The sequence below is a fragment of the Pleurodeles waltl genome, chromosome 2_2 (genome assembly GCF_031143425.1).
Source record: "Pleurodeles waltl isolate 20211129_DDA chromosome 2_2, aPleWal1.hap1.20221129, whole genome shotgun sequence".
Lineage (NCBI taxonomy): Eukaryota > Metazoa > Chordata > Amphibia > Caudata > Salamandridae > Pleurodeles > Pleurodeles waltl.
The window spans coordinates 351211622-351232298 of NC_090439.1; the positions used below are offsets into that span (position 1 = coordinate 351211622).

General features: G+C 44.0%; 1 protein-coding gene across 2 annotated transcripts in view; it reads left to right on the forward strand.

Annotated features, from left to right (window-relative positions):
• The window catches only part of GPLD1 (glycosylphosphatidylinositol specific phospholipase D1), an 833365-nt gene that overhangs the window by 284436 nt on the left and 528252 nt on the right, over positions 1-20677 (forward strand). For both annotated transcript variants that reach the window (XM_069218887.1, XM_069218885.1), the window contains exon 5: positions 4698-4808. In XM_069218887.1, coding sequence (XP_069074988.1) covers positions 4698-4808 — 111 coding nt within the window. The remainder of the gene's footprint in view (positions 1-4697; positions 4809-20677) is intronic.

Below are 20677 nucleotides of genomic sequence, written 5' to 3' on the forward strand. Positions count from 1 at the left end.
AAGCCAATAGGCGGCTAGACTGGATACAGCATGTCAAAGCCAATAGGCAGAATACAGAATGTAATGGCTAATGCAATGTCAAAGCCCATAGGCGGCTCAACTGAATACAGAAAGTAATGGCTAATGCCATGTCAAAGCCAATAGGTGGCTAAACTTAACAAAACATACAATGTGCTACTGGTGAACATTGAGCAACTAATATGCGCAATGGTGAAACACAAAGTCATTGGTCAAAACAAACTTTATCAAATGGTAGTACACATTGGCAGCACCTATTATGTCGGAAGAACTGTGAGCGGCCTTTCGTGAAATGACACTTAATAAAACGCCTGTAGTGGATGGTCTGCTCATAGAGTTCTATTCTACATTTGCCACACATTTAGTACTTCGGCTGGAGAAGCTTTATCAACCTGCTCAAGACATCAGTGAATTGCCAGCCACATAAGGTCAGGCCCTTGTCATCTCCCTATTAAAACCTGTTAGGGCTCCTGTAGTCTTACTTATAGACCACTGTCTCTCCTGACCACAGATTACAAAATCCTCAGCAAGGAACTAGCACAGAAGGTGCTTCTTCTACTCCTGGATTTGATGAATACTGGTCAATGTCAAGGACCACTTCCTTAAATATTAGGCGCTTCTATCAAATAATGGAGATAGCACATGCTTCTTTTCCTAATTCGGGCTGCTGCTTCTCATTAGACACACAACAAGCTTTTAGCTTGCTGGAATGGGAATACCTATTCTCAGTATTACGGAAACGTGAACTCCCAAATGCCTATATTCAGTGGATTAGGGTCCACTATACACATCCAGTGGCCAGGGCTAAGACAGGGGCATATGTCTCTACACCCTATCCAGTGTCCCGGGGCACGTGCTGAGGCTTCCCACAGTCACCATTAATATTCTTCCTGTTTGTGGAACCCCTCATGCAATGATTGCACCAAGACGGGGTGAGATGGGGTATCCCATGTGGGCATCAATTACATGCCATCTCCCTATACACAGATGACATACTTATATATACCTGTGACACTACAATGGACCTCACACATATAGCTAGAACCCTCCAACTATTTGGAGATCTGTTGGCCTGTGGGTTAATCATGCAAAATAGCAGGTATTCTCCTTCCGAGATGCCTTGTCTCATAATACAGTCCACATAACACATGATATCCGGGTAGCCCAGCACATCTTCAGATCTGCTAGACTAGAACCTATTGAGGGTGATAGCAGCATTAAGAGCCATTGTGAAATTCTGGATTGGCTGAATGTTTTTTATTATTTTGTTAATCTCCATAATATTATTCCACATACGATATTCATAGCATTACATTCACTGCTAATCAACCTTATCTGGGCCTCAGGTTGACACCATATTAGTCTCCAAAAGCTACAGTTACCTACTGATGAGGGGGGTTTGGGAACGCCTGACTTTCACCCATTCTATTTAGTGGCACAATTGCAGTGGCTCTCTTACTAGCTAGTGGGTGTACAGCCTCAAGAAATAGGCTATACACCAGCTCAATTATGTAACGGGGACCTGCACACACTGCTATTGCCATGAAAGATTCACCATTTCCACACACTTCCATTACTACTAAATAATGCATTGGTATACTGACACTCTGTGCTTCGCCTTGTTCGAGCCATAACTCCATTCTCCTAATATTCCATTGTGTGGCCTCCCACACCATTGGGTGTACTCTCACTAGCCAAAGTGATACACTGGGAGGAAGAGGGAGTGTCTACAATGGGAGATATTATTTAGTAGGGAATGCTGATTTCAAACTGGGAATTCATATACTCACATGATCTACCTGAGACCTTCTTTACAAATGCCAATATACTGTGGTACATGTGTCAACACTGGACATCAACCAGAAAAGAACCAAAAACACACGTGCTAGTTGGAAAAACTTATGAAATGGGCACAGGTAGGCACCTAGTAATGTGGTTTTATAAAGGTCTCCATTCCCACCTTCAGATATCATTGAGCCCTTTGCGTGATAAGTGGAAAACAGACCTAGCTCGCCCCCTCCATAATAAGGAATGGTGGTTCCTCCGGAGTATGCAACCCTCATACCCCAAAACACACAATTCAAATGTAATAAATGCTCCATTTTATTTCCCTCTGCAGTGTACCTGTGTCCCTGGTGTCATGCTGGGGACGCAGACCTACTCCATATGATATGGGCATGCCACTCCCTACCTTACTGGAAAATATCCGCGACTCACTTAGGTCAGTGACAGAACTTACATATTGGGATATGTTAGAGCATAATATACTGGGACTTTACCCAAGATCAAAGGGTTCCTGCACTGTAACAAGTTTCGTGAACCTGCATTATTAATTGCAAAAGGGCAGATAACATACAGCTGGAAATCGTTAACCCACAATCGGTGTTGATGTGGCGGGAGGAAGTGTCCAGGTGGGGGTTGCTGAGAGTTCGGCACTGCATAGAGATAAGTATCGGGGGTTACATAAACAACACATTCCTATTGTGTAGCATATGCTGCTGGACCAGTTCTGGCTGCAGGGAACAGATAACATTTGATGACTGCCGTGCAGACAGGAGTTTTGTGGGCGAGTCTAGGGGCGTGGTTCGGTCCCATTCCATCTGATGTCACATGATATGCTTTAAATATATACTATACATTGCCATAGGCACACCTCCATTTTTACTTTCTTGTGTTCCATAAGTGTAAAGGGCCTGCTATCTTGGTGCTGAGTTGGTGGGTGGGAGGAGGGGCTTGTGAGTTTAGAGCAATAGCACGTACATTCTCCAGGTGGAGTAATAGGGTAAGGTGGGTTGTAGAATCTATCTATTTTAATGGTGCCCTGATTTTTCCTGTATCAATAAAGGCCATATGGTCCATATTTCATTATGTATGCACCATACAAGGTAACAGCCTATTTGCTGCCTTTCATTGCTGGCTGATTATGTTGGTACAAAACTAATAAAGTCTGTTTAAAAAGAATTCCAAGCACACTCCCGCATTCCTCATTTCCCTTCCACTCTCATATATTACATTAAAATATTAAACTGACCCTGCTACATTGCTCATTGTCACTCATTAGCTTTTTCCCATTGCAGGCATTTCAAACTAACATCCTGCCACTTCGCACTGCCAGACTTTAGACCTCCCTCACTAGCCCCAGTCTATAACCAATAATGGTATGTGATGATGCCAATTGCATTCTCTACTTACTACTCCCCCCCCAAGACCTTGGCTCAATGCAGACCTATCATAGAGAAATGTTTTCTTCATATGCTTTGTATCCACCCTGAAGCTGTTGCCAGAATAGTATCCGATCTCAATTCACTCACAGGGTGGAGAACATGGATCTTGAGAATGAAGTGGGAGAAAGGCCAAAAATAACTTTTTGTCAATTACCCGCATCCCTGAGGTCTATGGAGGAATGAGGGAGATGAGGAAGGTGGAATGAACCTCAATTCACCAAGATGCCAAGGGTAGCAGAAGTGACATCACACGCCATTTGACCTTCACTTTCACTCACACACACGCTTAGGGATACACACACACATTCACACATTCTCTCACATAAACACACTTTCACCCACAAGCATTTAAGCACATATTTTACTTGCTTCAGCTGCCAGGGAAAGTCATATTGCAGCTAATTGTACTCCTTTCTTTATTACACTAACAGTGAATAATATAATACTATTCACCATTAGTGTAATTAAAAATTACCAGAAAACAAGGAAACTGGATAATGTGTTGCCCCTGTTTTCATGATACTGATTTTGCCACCTCTAAGGCTAGGGGTATCAAGGGGCAAGCCAGGGGTTGCAGCTGCGATTCCTGCTGACTCCTAAACGATGTCCATGGAAGGTAAGAGAGATGGAAATTTGGCATCCATTGTTCCCCTAATTAGTTTGAGTCTCTTGAAAACCCTGCTGAGTTGTAGATCATCATCCACCTTTCTACCACTTGTCTTTGCAGTTTTCTATACTGCGAACTCAACCAAAAAGTATTGGAGCACTTTACATGAGCATGAGTTACATTACACAAGGACACAATCTTTTTTTGTTTTTAGGGACAGATAGATAAAGCGATTTGCCCAGAATCATGATGCCGGGACTTGAAACTGGTTCCCCACTTCTAAAATCTGCAGCTCTGGCCGTGAAGCCACATCCTCTCCCATTTATTCTTTTTGATCTCCTGGGACCAACGTAAATTAGTAGAAAGCGACCACTTCTTGAGACAGACATCCGAGCAATTAAATCAAGCTTTGTTTTTACTTGTCTTGGTTGAGAGCAGTGGCGAATGGGTTTTGAATCTTATGTATAACAATTACAAAGATAGTCAAGAATATTTGTTGAGAAAAAGAGCATATTCTAAAGATCATCAACAATACTTGTTAATACAAGGCCATAATGTAAAGACCATTAAAATGCTTGTTGATGAAAAGGGCCATATTAAAAAGATCACCCAGAACATGTGTTGAGGAAAAGAGCATCCAATCAATGATGGGCATAGCCTGGATTCCCGGTGTAGATTCCTTATCTACCTGGAGGGCATGTTACCTGCTGACATTTGTAAAACGTGTACAAATACTTGTATCTTATGTGTATTGTTCACCAGAAATGATATCAGATATTTTATGAGTTTCTTTAGGCCTAGGCAGTGTTGTTTCAAGCTACCTTAACAAGGCTTTAATTATTCTACAGGACACAGAGAAGCTGGTAGCCTTTCTATTCGGAATTGCCTCCCACATGGTAGCAGATGTCAGCTGGCACAGTTTGGGTATTGAGCAAGGATTTCTGAGAACAATGGGATCAGTAGGTGCACATTATTTAATGTATCTGTTTTTGTCATGGTTTATTTTAAGTACAAAAAACTGCCGATTTAAACTAAGGAAAATGATGATAAATGATCAAGATAGTACATACTGGTGGTGAAGAGCAAAAATCCAAATGCAGAAAGTATAGAATTTGAACACTACATGCATTGAAAACGGGTGTTCCCTGTGCTAGAAAAATACAATCACTTTCAGTACTGGAGATCAAGCAGAAAAATATTGTTCAGAAAAAGGGTTAAGGGCTTCATCAATGCTTCCATTTGTTGAGAATGATGAAGGAAACCAGAAGACATGAATTGGAGTAACTTGGTAGGTATTCGACAGCTGTCAATCTGATGATACCCTACAACTCTTTGGGATTAAGAGAGATATTTTTGCCTCCATCAAATGTGTAAAACTGTGTAAGAAATCAGGCTGTTACCTGAGAGAGTAAGTACCCACTTCCTGTAATAATCACAATCCCAGTTAGAGTGAATCACTAAAGTTACTAAATTAACCTGAGCTCAACCCCCTGGTAGCTATGGCACTGCGCAGACAGGCTTACATTGAAGGCAATGTGCAAAGTATTCATGCATTACTAAAACACTAATAAAGTTGAAATAATAAAACAATAAAACACCTAAATTGAATTATAAAAATAGAGTAAAATTTTGTAAACAAAACGACATCAAAGTGACCAGAAAAATGTGAATAAGGGGAACTTGAGATGTGATTTTTTTAAAGTTTTAAGTAGAAATAGCACCAAGAACCAAAAAGTGCCAATGATAGTCATTGGTCCCAGTAGAACAGGAACTATGTGCAATTTGATACTGACTAAAATAGAGTGGGGAGTCAGATACACAAACCATGTTCCTCCAGCGCAAAATATTTTACCTTCCGACTTACAACCTGATTTAGAGTTCAGTGTATGGGGTTGTCCATTGCAAATGTGAGAGCTATCCTGTTCACAGTATTACAAGTGCCATAGGATATAATGGACTTGTAGTACAGCGGACGGGACATCCGCCATGTTTGTGACCGAGTAACCAATCCACAGAGCACTAAATCAGGCCTTTAGTCCTGTAAGTCCCAATCCACCACAGGAATAACCCTTTAATGCCCCCCAAGACCTCACAGAGAATCACAGGGTGTCAGGCAGAGGCCTACAAGAGGGTCCAGTCAGTGGCGTAACACAAAATGATGGGGCCCCACTGCAGAATCTGATGAGGAGCCCCTGAGTCTCACATATCTCACAGATATTAATTGTCGTTGGCCTGCAAAGGATACCTTTGAGGTTTGCTACCCTGGAGAGGTAGGTGCCCCTCAGCACCACAGGGGATCCTGAGGCTTGTGTTAGGCTCCTGGGTCCAGTCCAGGTCCAGTTGCCAGTGGTCCGCCAGGCAGTTGCAGAATATGGCCTCTTGTACTTGTTGTGTACCTGTAGCTTTAACAGTAGGTCAGCCATAAGAGCCCTGGAGTCCACATCTTTGTCTTGGGTATAAGTGAGAGAGCAGGTCCAGTCTTCTAGGATCTTCTCAGGTCCCACACACCAGGTTGAGCCCTCTTCTAATCCTCCACAAGTCCTGAGATGTTCTGCAGTGGGTGTCTGGCGTTGACGCATTTATGACCGACATGAGCTAGTGGGTGGGAATGACCCAAGGGAACTCTCCAACCAATGGAATAAAGGTTTTCACGGCTAACCCTACCCATTTTTGGCACTTTCAAGATGATGAAAGCCTTAGGCCACACTAAACGTGGGCTCTGAGGGCTGGGGATTTGTGTGAGGAGTGTACTATGGTAATTGAAGAAAACTTGTATGCTAGTGGAGAGGGTGGAAGCCCCACTCGACCAACAACCACAATCCTTGTCAGGGTGAGTCACAAAAGCCACTAAATTAACTTGCGGTTAACCCTCTGAACAATTGCACAATCCATTACAATTATTACAGGGGTTAGAATTAGCTTCAGTGTACCCCCACCCAAATTATTTATCTAATCACCAGCCTTACTAAAACCCTTTCCTAACTCACTAAACCAGGAACCTACAGCTTCCCACAAGCCAGTCTCTTCTAAAGATTGAAGACCATGCAAAATGTTAGTAATATTAGTAATATAAAAATGAATATCTCTTCTGTTTTCAGGCACATGGGTACAGTACTTTTTGGCCTTTATTACCTTGTAGGTTCCATCCTCCTCCAGGAGACTATCTAATGCTGAACAATTCTGCATAACCATAGCAACCCTTTCTGCATTTACTCGTGTCAAGGCTCCAGCTGTATCTACTGCAGGTTTATCTACGAAAGTGGACAAACATCCAATTTTCACATCTTTCATAGCCACACCTATAGAAGGAATCATAGCACCTAACGTATCTAAAACTACTTTCCAAAACTCTTTTTCCCTCTTTTCAGGTCCATTGCATCCTCTATTTCATTCACACCTCTAGAAAATTCCAAAGCAAGATCACAAGATCCAAACAAATTATGAAGCAAACTGACATAAGCACTCTTACCACAAGGATAGGAAATCCCTCTCAGAATTGGCTCTCCACCAAGAAAATAATTTCCAATTACCTCATAACTTCTTTCACACATACTCTATCCCATGTATTCAGCCTTATCATTTTTGAAGGTCTTCAGTGAATCATACACAACTCCTCCTTTCGTTATTGATCCATTCTCAACCTGTGATGTCTATTCTACCATCTAAATTTTTCCTCTCCCTTTGCCTGTTCCATTATGACTTTCCCTACGCTCCAATCCCTCACAATCTTCACTCCTCTCTTCCGGTATTCTTTTATAACCCAGTTTTCCTCTTTCATCAAACCCACACACATAACCCAAACTAGGTATAATAATTGTAGTTTTGTGTTTAGTTTGTGCAACCTCTCTCAAAAATTGACCATATTTAAAGTCTTAGTTATCTTCTTTTATAGATAAATCTTCTAAAGACACATTGAAATCCATTAGATATGGAAAGAAAATCATTATTATTGAATGTAGCAACATACACATGGCATGATAAAATGTACAAAATAGGAAGCTGAACTTATGTAGGGCCCTCACCAGTAGGAATAGAAAGAAAAGTACAAATAATGCACTCCTTATTTTTTATAATATTTACATTATTTTGTAGCTTCTAGTATAGGTATTAACCTGAAATCTACTATCTAAATTATCTTTATGCTCTAACATGTCATGTTTCGATTTATATCAAACAGTACTTCATTCACCATTTACAAAAGTGTGCCCCATCAGCAAGAGTAAGCACACCAAAAGTCCAGCTACAACTAATAGTATTATCACTATCATTGCTAACCTGACACTTTTACTGCATTTGTTGTAGTCCTGCTTCTAATTGAAAGAAAAAAAATACTGTAAGGCTCAAAATTTTAAAACAACAAAACTTTACTTGAAATATATAATACAGTTCTTATTTTCTTCTTATTTCTTTAAAACAATTATCAAAATAATCTTCTTCAAGTCTTTCAATTGTCAATTTTCAGATATAATCATTATTCTCTTATCTTGTTCAACACTATCTTTCACTTTGACTTTGTCTTAAAAGTCTCTTTATAATTTCAAGGTGGCTCTTCTTCTGTCTCTAATCCACTCTCAGATTCACACTTAGGCCCATATTTATACTTTTTTGGCGCTTCATTTATGCTGCTTTTTGACGCAAAAGCGGCGCAATCTTACAAAATACAATTGTATTTTATAAATTTGCATCGCTTTTGAGTCAAAAAATTATGCAAATGCAGCGCTAAAAAAGTATAAATATGGGCCTTAATTTTATACTGACAATGATTCACTAGATTTCAATTTTCCAACTCTACTTCCTCTTCTTCTTCTGATACTGTAGGTAGATATAACTATTCAGGTGAAGGATATTTTTTATTTGGAATTCTCCTTCTTGTTGGCCACAGGTGAGTCGCTCCCACTAGTTTCAGAATGTAATTGTCTCTCAGGTCTATCTACCTTTTCTGGATCATAGTTGTAGGAAAGTAGCCTCTTTGCATGGTTACCCCCACTTTTGGCCTGTTTGTGAGTGTGTGTCAGTGTGTTTTTACTGTGTCACTGGGATCCTGCTAGCCAGGACCCCAGTGCTCATAGATAAAAACCTATATGTCAGTATGTTTTGCCTGTCTCACTGGGATCCTGCTAACCAGGACCCCAGTGCTCATAGTTTGAGGCCTGATGTGTATGCCTGTGTAGTGCCTAACTGTGTCACTGAGGCTCTGCTAATCAGAACTCAGTGCGTATGCTCTCTCTGCTTTTAAATTTGTCATTGTAGGCCAGTGACTTCCTTTACCGATTTCAATTGGCATACTGGACCCCTCTTACAAGTCCCTAGTATATGGTACCCAGATGTAGGAAAATGGCTCCCTGTTGCAGTTACCCCCCACTTTTTGCCTGATACTGATGCTGACTTGACTGAGAAGTGTGCTGGTACCCTGCTAACCAGGCCCCAGCACCAGTGTTCTTTCACCTAAAATGTACCATTGTTTCCACAATTGGCACACCCCTGGCACACAGATAAGTCCCTTGTAAAAGGTACCAGTGGTACCAAGGGCCCTGTGACCCGGGAAGGTCCCTAAGGGCTGCAGCATATGTTGTGCCACCCTAAGTGACCCCTCACCTAACACATGCACACAGCCATTGTAGATTGTGTGTGTTGGTGGGGAGAAGAAGGCAAAGTCGACATGGCATCCCCCTCAGGATCCCATGCCAACAAAATACTGCCTGTGGCATAGGTAAGTCGCCCCTCTAGCAGGCCTTACAGCCCTAAGGCAGGGGGAACTATACTACAGGTGAGGGCATAGCTGCATGAGCAATATGCCCCTACAGTGTCTAAGTCTATTCTTAGACATTGTAAGTACAGTGTGGCCATATTAAGTATATGGTCTGGGAGTTTGTCAAAACGAACTCCACAGCTCCATAATGGCTACACTGAATACTGGGAAGTTTGGTATCAAGTGTCTCAGAATAATAAACCCACACTGATGCCAGTGTTGGATTTATTAAAAAATGCATGCAGAGGGCATCTTAGAGATGCCCCCTGTATTTTACCCAATCCTTCAGTGCAGGACTGACTGGTCTGTGCCAGCCTGCTGCTGAGAGACGAGTTTCTGACCCCCTGGGGTGAGAGCCTTTGTGCTCTCTGAGGCCAGAAACAAAGCCTGCATTGGGTGAAGATGCTTAACACCTCCCCCCCTCCTGCAGGAACTGTAACACCTAGTAGTGAGCCTCAAAGGCTCAAGCTTCGTGTTACAATGCCCCAGGGCGCTCCAGCTAGTGGAGATGCCTGCCCCCTGGACACAACCCCAACTTTTGGAGGCAAGTCCAGGGGAGATAATGAGAAAAACAAGGAGGAGTCACCCACCAGTCAGGACAGCTCCTAAGGTGCCCTGAGCTGAGGTGACCGCTGCCTTTAGAAATCCTCCATCTTGGTTTTGGAGGATTCCCCCAATAGGATTAGAGATGTGCCCCCCTCCCCACAGGGAGGAGGCACAAAGAGGGTGTAGCCACCCTCCAGGACAGTAGCCATTGGCTACTGCCCTCCCAGACCTAAGCACACCCCTAAATTTAGTATTTAGGGGTACCCCAGAACCCAGGAAATCAGATTCCTGCAACCTGAAGAAACAAGAAGGACTGCTGACCTACAAGCCTGCAGAGAAGGAGGAAGACGACAACTGCTTTGGTCCCAGCCCTACTGTCCTGTCTCCAACTTTGAAAACCTGCTCCAGCGACGCATCCGACAGGGACCAGTGACCTCTGAAGCCTCAGAGGACTGCCCTGGACTAAAGGACCAAGAAACTCCCATGAACAGCGGCCCTGTTCAAAACCAGCTACTTCTTTGCAACAAAGAAGCAACTTTCAAAGACTGCACGTTTCCCGCCGGAAGGGTGAGACTTCACACTCTGCACCAGACTCCCCCGGCTTGAGATCCAGAGAATAAACACCTGACTGCAAGCCCGTGAGTAACCAGAGACGACCCCCCTGAGCCCCCACAGCAACGCCTGCAGAGAGAATCCAGAGGCTCCTCCTGACCGCGACTGCCTGTAACAAGGGACCCGTTGCCTGGAACCAACACTGCACCCGCAGCCCCCAGGACCTGAAGGAACTGAACTTCAACGCAGGAGTGACCCCCAGGCGACCCTCTGCCTAGCCCAGGTGGTGGCTGTCCCGAGAAGCCCCCCTGTGCCTGCCTGCACCGCTAGAGTGACCCCTGGGTCCCTCCATTGTTTTCTACCTGAGAACCGGACGCCTGCTTTGCACACTGCACCCGGCCGCCCCAGTGCCGCTGAGGGTGTGCCTTGTGTGCCTACTTGTGTCCCCCCCCAGTGCACTACAAAACCCTCCTGTTCTGCCCTGAGGACGCAGGTACTTACCTGCTGCAGACTGGAACTGGAACACCCCTATTCTCCATAGGCACCTATGTGTTTTGGGCACCTCTTTGACCTCTGCACCTGACCGGCACTGAGCTGCTGGTGTGGTATCTTTGGGGTTGTCTTGAACCCCCAACAGTGGGCTTCTTATGCCCCAGAACTGAGACTTGTAAGTGTTTTACTTACTTCCTAATCTAAACTTTACTTACCTCCCCCAGGAACTGCAGATTTTTGCACTGTGTCCACTTTGAAAATAGCTTATTGCCATTTTTACAAAGACTGTATATGATATTGCTTTCATTCAAAGTTCCTAAAGTATCTAAGTGAAGTACCTTGCATTTAAAGTGTTTAATGTAAATCTTAAACCTGTGGTTCTTAAAATAAACTAAGAAAATATATTTTTCAATATAAAAACCTATTGGCCTGGAGTAAGTATTTGAGTGTGGGTTCCTCATTTATTGCATGTGTGTGTACAACAAATGCTTAACACTACCTCTGATAAGACTACTACCACAAAACAGAGCTTTAGAATTATGTACATTTGCCACTAGCTTACCTCTAAGGGGAATCCTTGGACTATGTGCACACTATTCCTTACTTTGAAATAGTATATACAGAGCCAACTTCCTACACCAGGTACCCAGGGCATTGGGGTTCCAGGAGATCCCAATGGGCTGCAGCAATTCTTTTGCCACCCATACGGAGCTCAGACAAACCTTTACACAGGACTGCCATTGCAGCCTGAGTGAAATAACGCACACGTTATTTCACAGCCATTTTCACTGCACTTAAGGAACTTATAAGTCACCTATATGTCTAACCTTCACTTGCTGAAGGTTATGTGCAAAGTTACTAAGTGTGAGGGCACCCTTGCACTAGCAAAGGTGCCCCCACATAGTTCAGGGCCATTTCCGCAGACTTCGTGAGTGCGGGGACACCATTACAAGGGTGCACTACATATAGGTCAATACCTATGTGTAGCTTCACAATGGTAACTCTGAACATGGCCATGTAACATGTCTAAGATCATGGAATTGTTCCCCCAATTCAAATCTGGTATTGGGGAGCCAGTTCCATGCACCCCCAGGGCTCCACTATGGACCCTGGGTACTGCCAAACCAGTTCTCTAGGGTTTTCTCTGCAGCTACAGCTGCTGCCACCTCACAGACAGGGTTCTGCCCTCCTGGGGTCTGGGCAACCCAGTCCCAGGAAGGCAGAACAAAGCATTTCCTCTGAGAGCAGGGTGTTACATCCTCTCCCTTTGGAAATAGGTGTTACAGGCTGGGAAGGGGTAGCCTCCCCCAGCCTCTGGAAATGCTTTGAGGGGCACAGATGGTGCCTTCCTTGCATAAACCAGTCTACACCGGTTCAGGGACCCTTTCTCACCTGCTCTGACGGGAAACTGGACAAAGGAAAGGGGAGTGACTACTCCCCTGTCCATCACCACCCCAGGGGTGGTACCCAGAGCTCCTCCAGTGTGTCCCAGACTTCAGCCATTGTGCTTTGCAAGGTGTAGGGGCACTGTGAAGGGCTCTGAGTGGCCAGTGCCAGCAGGTGACATCAGAGACCCCTCCTGATAGGTCCATACCTGATAAGGTAGCCAATCCCCCTCTCAGGGCTATTTAGGGTCTCTCCTGTGGGTTCTCTTCTGATTCTGCTTGCAAGTTTCCTTCAGGAATCCTCTGCAACAACTTCAGCATCCTCTGACCTCGGATCAACCGCAGCCTGCTCCAAGAAACACTGTAACTGCAACAAAGTGTCTACAAGAGACACTTTTCTTCAGCAACCTCCCCTCCGAGTCAGCAACTGCAACAGTTTCCACGGTGTGCACGCTCTGGGGACTCCCTGTCTTCATCCTTCATCAGAAGAACCAAATAAATCTCTCGTGGAGTGAGTGAATCACTCCCCTGCTCCAAGTAGGCACCTTCCAAGGCGTCGACCAGTACCCTGGGACTCCTCTCACTGTGACAAGCGTGCTCCTAAGGACACAGAGGGTGGACATCATTGACATAGACTGTCCTGAGGTCTTGCTCACGCAATTTGGAGGAGGTGCCTTCCCAGAGAACGACAGTACCCCTGTGTTTTGTGTCTTCTTCGCCTCCTGAAGCCTCTGTGCACTCTTTGCAAAATTCCTTCATGCACATCCTGGCCCAGGTCCCCAACACTCTACCCTGCAACGCTCAACTCGCTGAGTTGTTCTCCGGGGGCGTGGGACCTTCTTTTGTTGTGCTGCATCAACTGCGTTTTGCACCTCCTTTCAACCCGGATCCTGCAGCTCGAAACTCGAGCACCGGAACTACTGGTGGAGCACCAGATAATTTCATTATTCTCTTGGATTGCCCATTAGAGACCAAGAAAAATCTTTTGGAGTCCCTTAGAAATTGGAGGTACTCTTTAATGTGCAATCATAAACTGTACTCCAATATTCAGGACACCCCAAAAATTCAGAACACCCAACATTTACCTCAGACAGCTCTGACCTGTGTTGATCTTCAACAAAAAGGCACCCTCCCCAACATCAATTTAGCAGACTAAAATAAATAAGTAATTGGGACCACTTAATAACTGAGGAGGAGACGCGCTAGCAACTTTGACAAGGGACTACAGATCCCAGACTGTTTTCGGCCCCAGTAGGCGTCCATTTTCTCCAGCACCTGCACCCACTTGACCAGAACAACGAGCACTATCAAACGCATGGAGGCACTTCTCAGTGCGGGACGCGCTAACAACTTTGACACGGGACTACATATCCCAGACTGCTTTCTGGCCCCAGGAGGTGGCCATTTTCTCCAGCACCTGCACCCACTTGACCAGAACAACGAATGCTATAAAGCCCGTGGGGGCATTTTGCAGCACGGGACACGCTAGCAACTTTGACAAGGGACTACATATCCCAGACTGATTTGTGACCCCAGGAGACAGCCATTTTCTCCTGCACCCACTTGACCAGAACAACGAGCGATATAAAGCGCGTGGGGGAACTTTGCAGCGTGGGACGCGCTAGTAACTTTGACAAGGGACTACATATCCCAGACTGCTTTGTGGCCCCAGGAGGCGGCCATTTTCTCCAGCACCTGCACCCACTTGACCAGAACAATGAGCGCTCAAAAGCGCGTGGTGACATTTCGCAGCGCAGGACGCGCTAGCAACTTTGACAAGGGACTACATATCCCAGACTGCCTTGTGTCAGAGCCTGGAGGAGGCTAGGATGGGCCCCGTCCCGTGGTCTAGTTTTTTGTGGATTTTCCAAGCCCTCTTACTCCTGTATTCTCCCTCTGGGTGTTATTGCACTCAAGTCAAAACGAGCAAAAGAAAGGTGAGCACTATGACCTCCTCTAAAGATACTAACCCCACAGTCTCCATAGTATCATTCCTTACCACGGCCATGTCTGCATTAAATACCGAAATCGAATCGGTTGAAGAGAGATTGGGGATAGCAAGGAAATCACTTGTTTTCTTGCCCCCTCCCATGTCCATGACAAGTAACACCACAACTACAGGAGGGGAGGAGGGCGGAACCCTCCTGGGGGATAGTAAGGTAAAGCAGGGGCGCAAGATATCGAGCATTCAAAAGGGGTGTGTCCTCCAGGGCGAACTAAACATCTTTTCTGGTAGAGAAGATAACCTGTTGGTTAAAGATAAAGACACCGTTGTATGTGTGGAATATATTGCTTTGCCCCCTATAAATGGGAAGAAGCCCATCCCTGGGAATTTGGGCATGTCTAAGCTGAAAGCCTCCAAATCTAACAGGCCTAAGTGAGGCAATTCCCTGGTCTGAAAACCAACTGTAGCTGGGAAAAAACAGATGGTGGAGCCTGTGGGTCCCCTAGATCCTGAGGCCATCTGTGGGGACAAAGCTTACATGGAAACCATGTTAGAGGAAGCCCTTAAACCTCTAGTGAACTTGTTGCATAGTATTGACTCCTCACTAAAACACTTACTAGAATCCACAAAGTGTAACCTACTCCTTATCTTGAACACAGAGCCGGACATGGTGATCTGTCCCCCGGGCCCAGCAGGAGACCACTGTGCTGGGGTACGTCATAAGGTCCATAATCTTAGATCAGGAGGACCGAACAAGCTGACAAACACCCCTATGGAGCGGCTCGCCGATAGCGGTGAAATCCCAGTTAAATCCTTATCTGCACCTCTAGAGAATAATGGGAGAGGACAGGCCCCTGGGAGTACAGGGAGGATGGGGTTTAAAGCACATAACTCACTAAGAGAAAGAACCTACAAACCCTGCAACTTCCACCTCAATGCACCCCTTGCGTAATTGTGTTAAAAAATGTCCCCGTCACACAAAACTAATGAGCAGGACTATCAACTAAAAAACAAAGTGGCTAAACAAAACACTGGGGGGGGGGAGCAGTGAGTGTCTCTGGAGTGGTATCATTGGAGTAAGGAGCGTACATTGGCTGGGTAACAGTAAGAAAAGCATCTGTGGTGATTGTGTGGTAGTAAATTTTACAAATCCACACCAGGTAGAATGAATACTGAACCAGTGTGAAACTGTGCAGGAGAGTAATGTCAACATCCAGGCTGTACCGCTGGGCTACTTCTACCAGCCACCCAAGGTCGACTGTAGCCAACCTGGTAATATTTCTAAATTTTCTGTCCCCACCCAGAATCATTATAGTTCTCTGGGCCACTATTTAGATGAAGTTGATTGACTCAGAGAGAGTGACGGGCTTTCGACCTTGACCCATTCCCTTACCCTGGCACAAATGATGAATGCTGATACAGCCGAGCATAACTGAAGTCATCCACAGACTAGTGCCGCTAGTGAGGGTGTAGGAGAAAATAAATTCAGGAAGGAAAATCCTCCCCACCACAACTCAGAATATGTGAGCTTTGATATACAGGGGCAAAATTCTGTATTGCAGCCTATGGGGGCTGAAGGGTCCTCTACACAGCACTGGCAGACACTTTTTTGGAACGTAGCAGGTATTGGGGAAAATACCACAACAATGATTGGCTTGCTTTGATAGAAAGAAAGCAGGTGGTTTGCCTCCAAAAAACATGGGCCAATAGAGCAATCCATATCAATGGGTTTCAGTCAGTCACGACGTGGCAACGCGAAAACCTGTCAGGCACAGCAGTGGAGGATTGATGACACTGATTAACATCACCTCAGACGCCAAGGTAACTAAATGCAGAACTGACTCCCCTTACTATCAATTAGTATTGCTGTCTATGAAGGGTAGCCTGTTAGTGCTCTTGGTTAACTTTTACCACAACAATTTCGTGAGATCTAACGTTGAGATTTTAAGCTCCAGAGAAGGCCATTGTGGAAATGGTATGTTGCTTGGATAAGGATTTTATAATTATATGGGGTGGGGATTTTAATGTCTTCCTTTGCTCTATAGGGGACGATAGGATCTGTGGACTATATGATGAAGATGATTGCAACTATTTCCACTTTACACATAATCCCTGTGGGGACAAGCTAAATAACCTGATGAGGACTCATGATTTAGTATTAGCAAGTGGCATCTCACTGACCTTTACTCCCCCCGATATCACCTTTATTGGAAGTGGGGCGGATCTGTAATTGATCACGTAATTATGTCAAGGTCCTGGCGGGACAAACTGGGTGCTTTTCAGGTCGTGCCGAGTGGCTTCAGCAATAATTATCCAATGATCCTATCGTTCCAATATGGTTTCAAGAAGAGAAGTTTGCAAAAAATGGTAGGCCCTGTTGAATACCATATGAAAAAAGGTGTGTTATGCACATGGCAAAAAATGGACAAAGAAACTCCCTTAAGTAGGGTTGTGGGCAAAAATGTGGTCACCTTTGAAACACCGAGCTACCCCCACCCCAGGTTCTGAGAGCTTTTGCAGACATCTGCATGGCAGTTAGGGCACCTCTAACTCTTCCAACTCAATCTGCCAAAACTAAACTTGTAAAGTAGTTTGATAAATCAACTACTCATGCCCATTCCGAACTCATACAGGTGTTAAAATCCACGCTGAGAAACAAATCAGAAGTCACGAGATGCAGGGCTCAGTACAAGAAGGCAGTTTCAGCTAGGAAGAAAGTGATTAGAGAAGAGGCCTGGGAGAAATTGACCATGGCCTCAGTGACCAATGACGGGGCTCAATTCTGGAAAGTTGTCAATACCCCGGTTTGTAGCTCTGATATAAACAAAGGTGTTGAGGTACACATCCCAGAGCAGAGCTAGGTCAGTCATTTTACAAAGCTGTATGAAGGTCGTTCGGATGACTGTGAAGTGACTGTTGTAAATGATCATGCCACATTTGGCATTGAGGAATTGGATATACACCTGAACGATGTCATACCGGCAATTAATGGCTCATTGCCAGATAAGGCTCCAGGGCCAGGTGGCGTCCCAGCTGTTCTCTTTAAGTATAACATTGATCTTTGGGCACCAATTCTGGTAAACATTTTTAGAACTGCGTCAACCTCTGTCCTTACTCTATCATGGTCTAGTGCCATCATTGTCCCAATTTTTAAAAAGGGCGACCGGAATGATCCTGCTTATTACCGTCCAATCTCTCTGATTGATGCCACCGCAAAGATTTTGGGGAGAATCCTCCTGGACCATTTGGAAGCCTGGGCTCTTGACAATAACATCATCTCTGTGTCACAGTTTGGCTTTAGGAAGGCAGTGGGGACGGACGCCCAATGTTTGAACCTCCACTTGATTAGAGAAAAGTATGTGGGGGTGAAGCAAAGGTGTCTTTATTTGGCATTTATGGATGTAACGGCAGCTTTTGACAATGTGGCCACAAGCAAATTTTGGGCAATGCTTAGTAATAAACGTGTAAATCCAAAGATAGTGTCCATGTTGGCCCAACTTCACAATGATGTGGAAGCTAAGTTCAGATTTGGGCAAGAGAGGCAATGCACCAGCCCCTTTAAGATCAGGATGGGGTAAGACAGGGCTGTGTTCTCGCACCCTTCCTTTTTACGTTTTATATAAATGGCCTACAGGAAGCTCTGATTGACGAAAAAGCAGATCACCCTAAGATCACTGACAGACCAAAACCGGTACTAATGTATGCCGATGACTGTGTTCTGATGGCAACAACTGGGAGGGGCCTCCAAAAACTTTTAAACAGATTTGTTGACTTCATGACGGTGTTGGGACTGTCCACTAATAAAACAAAATCATATACTATGATTTGTAGCCGTCCAAGAACCAGAGCCCCACAGTTTTATATCGAAGATATCCAACTGAGTAGTGTGAATACTTTGATAATGGGCCTTACTGGAAGCACCTTAGAGAAAACAGGATTATACAATACAATCAAGCAGTGGCAGCTCTATGCAAATTCATTATTAAACTAGGTTGTGCACCACTAAAGCCCATTATCACCATCTATAAGGCAAGACCTATTTTAATTGTCAGATATGGAGCTGGGGTATGGGGCAACATGGGAGCACCATCTCTGCAAATAAGAGAAAACAAATTTCAGAGAAGTATACTTTCACTCTCTTAGAGTGTTTCCGCTATTATTCCAAATGCAGAATTAGGCCTTCCTTTTCTGGAGGACTTGATTATGTTAGCCCCATTAGCCCTCTGGATGTCTGTTTGGACTAGGCCAAAAGCAGCTCTCACACAGACACTGCTTATGGACTGTATGAGGCTGGATGGAGTACAGAGATGCAACTGGGTTATGTACATTAAAGAGACCCTGAGCAGCCTTAACAGAATCAGTCTTATTTTTTAACCCTAGGGCCACATTCAAGCGGGACATCCCAGTAGTAAAAAACGAACTCCAAGAGAAATTGGCTACCGACAGAGAGAGCCACGATTTGGGGAAAGGCATGGTGGCAGCTTATCTTCCCTTATGTACCACATCTAATATCGAACCCTAGCTTTTAACTGTCTCGCTGCACCATAGATTTTTCATGACAAGGTTTCGCCTGGGCCTGGACCATTTTTCCATGGCTTATACCCCGAAGGTGTACCACAATAGGAACCTAATATCCTGTCCATGTGATATGTGTTCAGAACAATCACAGATGCATATGTTTTTATTCTGTAAGCTGTACAAAGAGCAGAGGAAGGTTTTTTTTAATGCCAGTTCTTAAATCACTAAATTTCAGGATGTGTAAGGAAGCTATTTTTCATCTGCAGTTACCCCAGTCTGTTATGCTATATGGTTATTTATCGTTATATTGCTGCAGTGATAAAAAGAAAGGAAAAATCTTGAATCTAAATACTAAGCACATTTGCTATGCTCGGCAAAAATACATTTTAGATGACCTAATGACTATTTGACTAGGTATGCAAATTTGAAATGGTTCCAATTACTGTCAGTTTTATTTATTGTTTTTGTTTTTACTGATCATCTTATGCATGTATATTCTATTGCTATGTATTGATGTCTTTTATCATTTTAACCTATTAATTACCTCTGTACATATTCTCTTTTATGGATATCTACAAAAGATCTGAAAAAAGATTTTTGACTGACTGACAACTGAGGAGTTGAGAAGGAGAATGCCATATGCTTCCTATGATCTTGGAACAGTTCAAATTTGATGGCTGCTGTACACTGGGAATTTCACTTTAAGATATCACAGGAACTTATTAGAGGGGCTATGACTGTGAACTTAATTCTAAATTCTGTAACAAAGTGTGGATCTAGTGTGACAGAGTAGATGGTAGAGCTTGTGTGGCATGTCTGACATCACCATGCATATATGTGCAAATAGCATGGTATAAGATTATGATATGATGAAATACCAAAGGAAGATTTGCTGTAGGAAAAGGCAATGGCCTTGCATGTACAATTTGTATTTATTATTTATAACGTGCACATATGCTGAAGCTTCATGGTTCTCAAAGAAACAAAGTAAACAAATCTGGTCACAGGCTAAAATAGATTGGTGCTTAAAAGGTTATGTAAAGGGAATAACAGTGGGGGCTGAATGGTGGTCCCTTGGGACTTGAGAGATGTGAGAGTATCAGGAGGTGATGAGTGTAATTAAAAAGAGGGAGATTGGACTATGGAGATATAGGCATTCGAGAAGAAGTGTAAGGTAATTCAAAGACAGTATAAAGGTTCAAGTTATTTTCATTGCAGCCCGGGTGTACAACAGCATCCAGCTTCACAGTGTTCTTCCATCTAACTGCCCATTTCAACCCTAAGCATTCTACTATGACTCTAGAGCTACATATGCTAGAAGAAACAAGAGTATAATTGTACAATGGTATGTAAAACGAGGTATTAGCCAATAATGTCAGTATACTCAAAATACTGTTTGCCAGGAACCTAATGCGTGCTATTGTTGACCTTATGCACTCCCACAGCCTTTAAAGTCTTGAAAGCGGTGGGCTTAACCTGGATAGGGCTACACAGTGAGTTAATGGTCTAGGTTGTGCTTCTAGTTTCCATATGCCCATTCTCCATCACGTTCCATCAATCTTTAGTCCTCTCCTCCTATTGTTCATGGGACTTGTCATCTTAACAATTTCCATTTTCTGATAGATGGTTTCTCTCTGCACT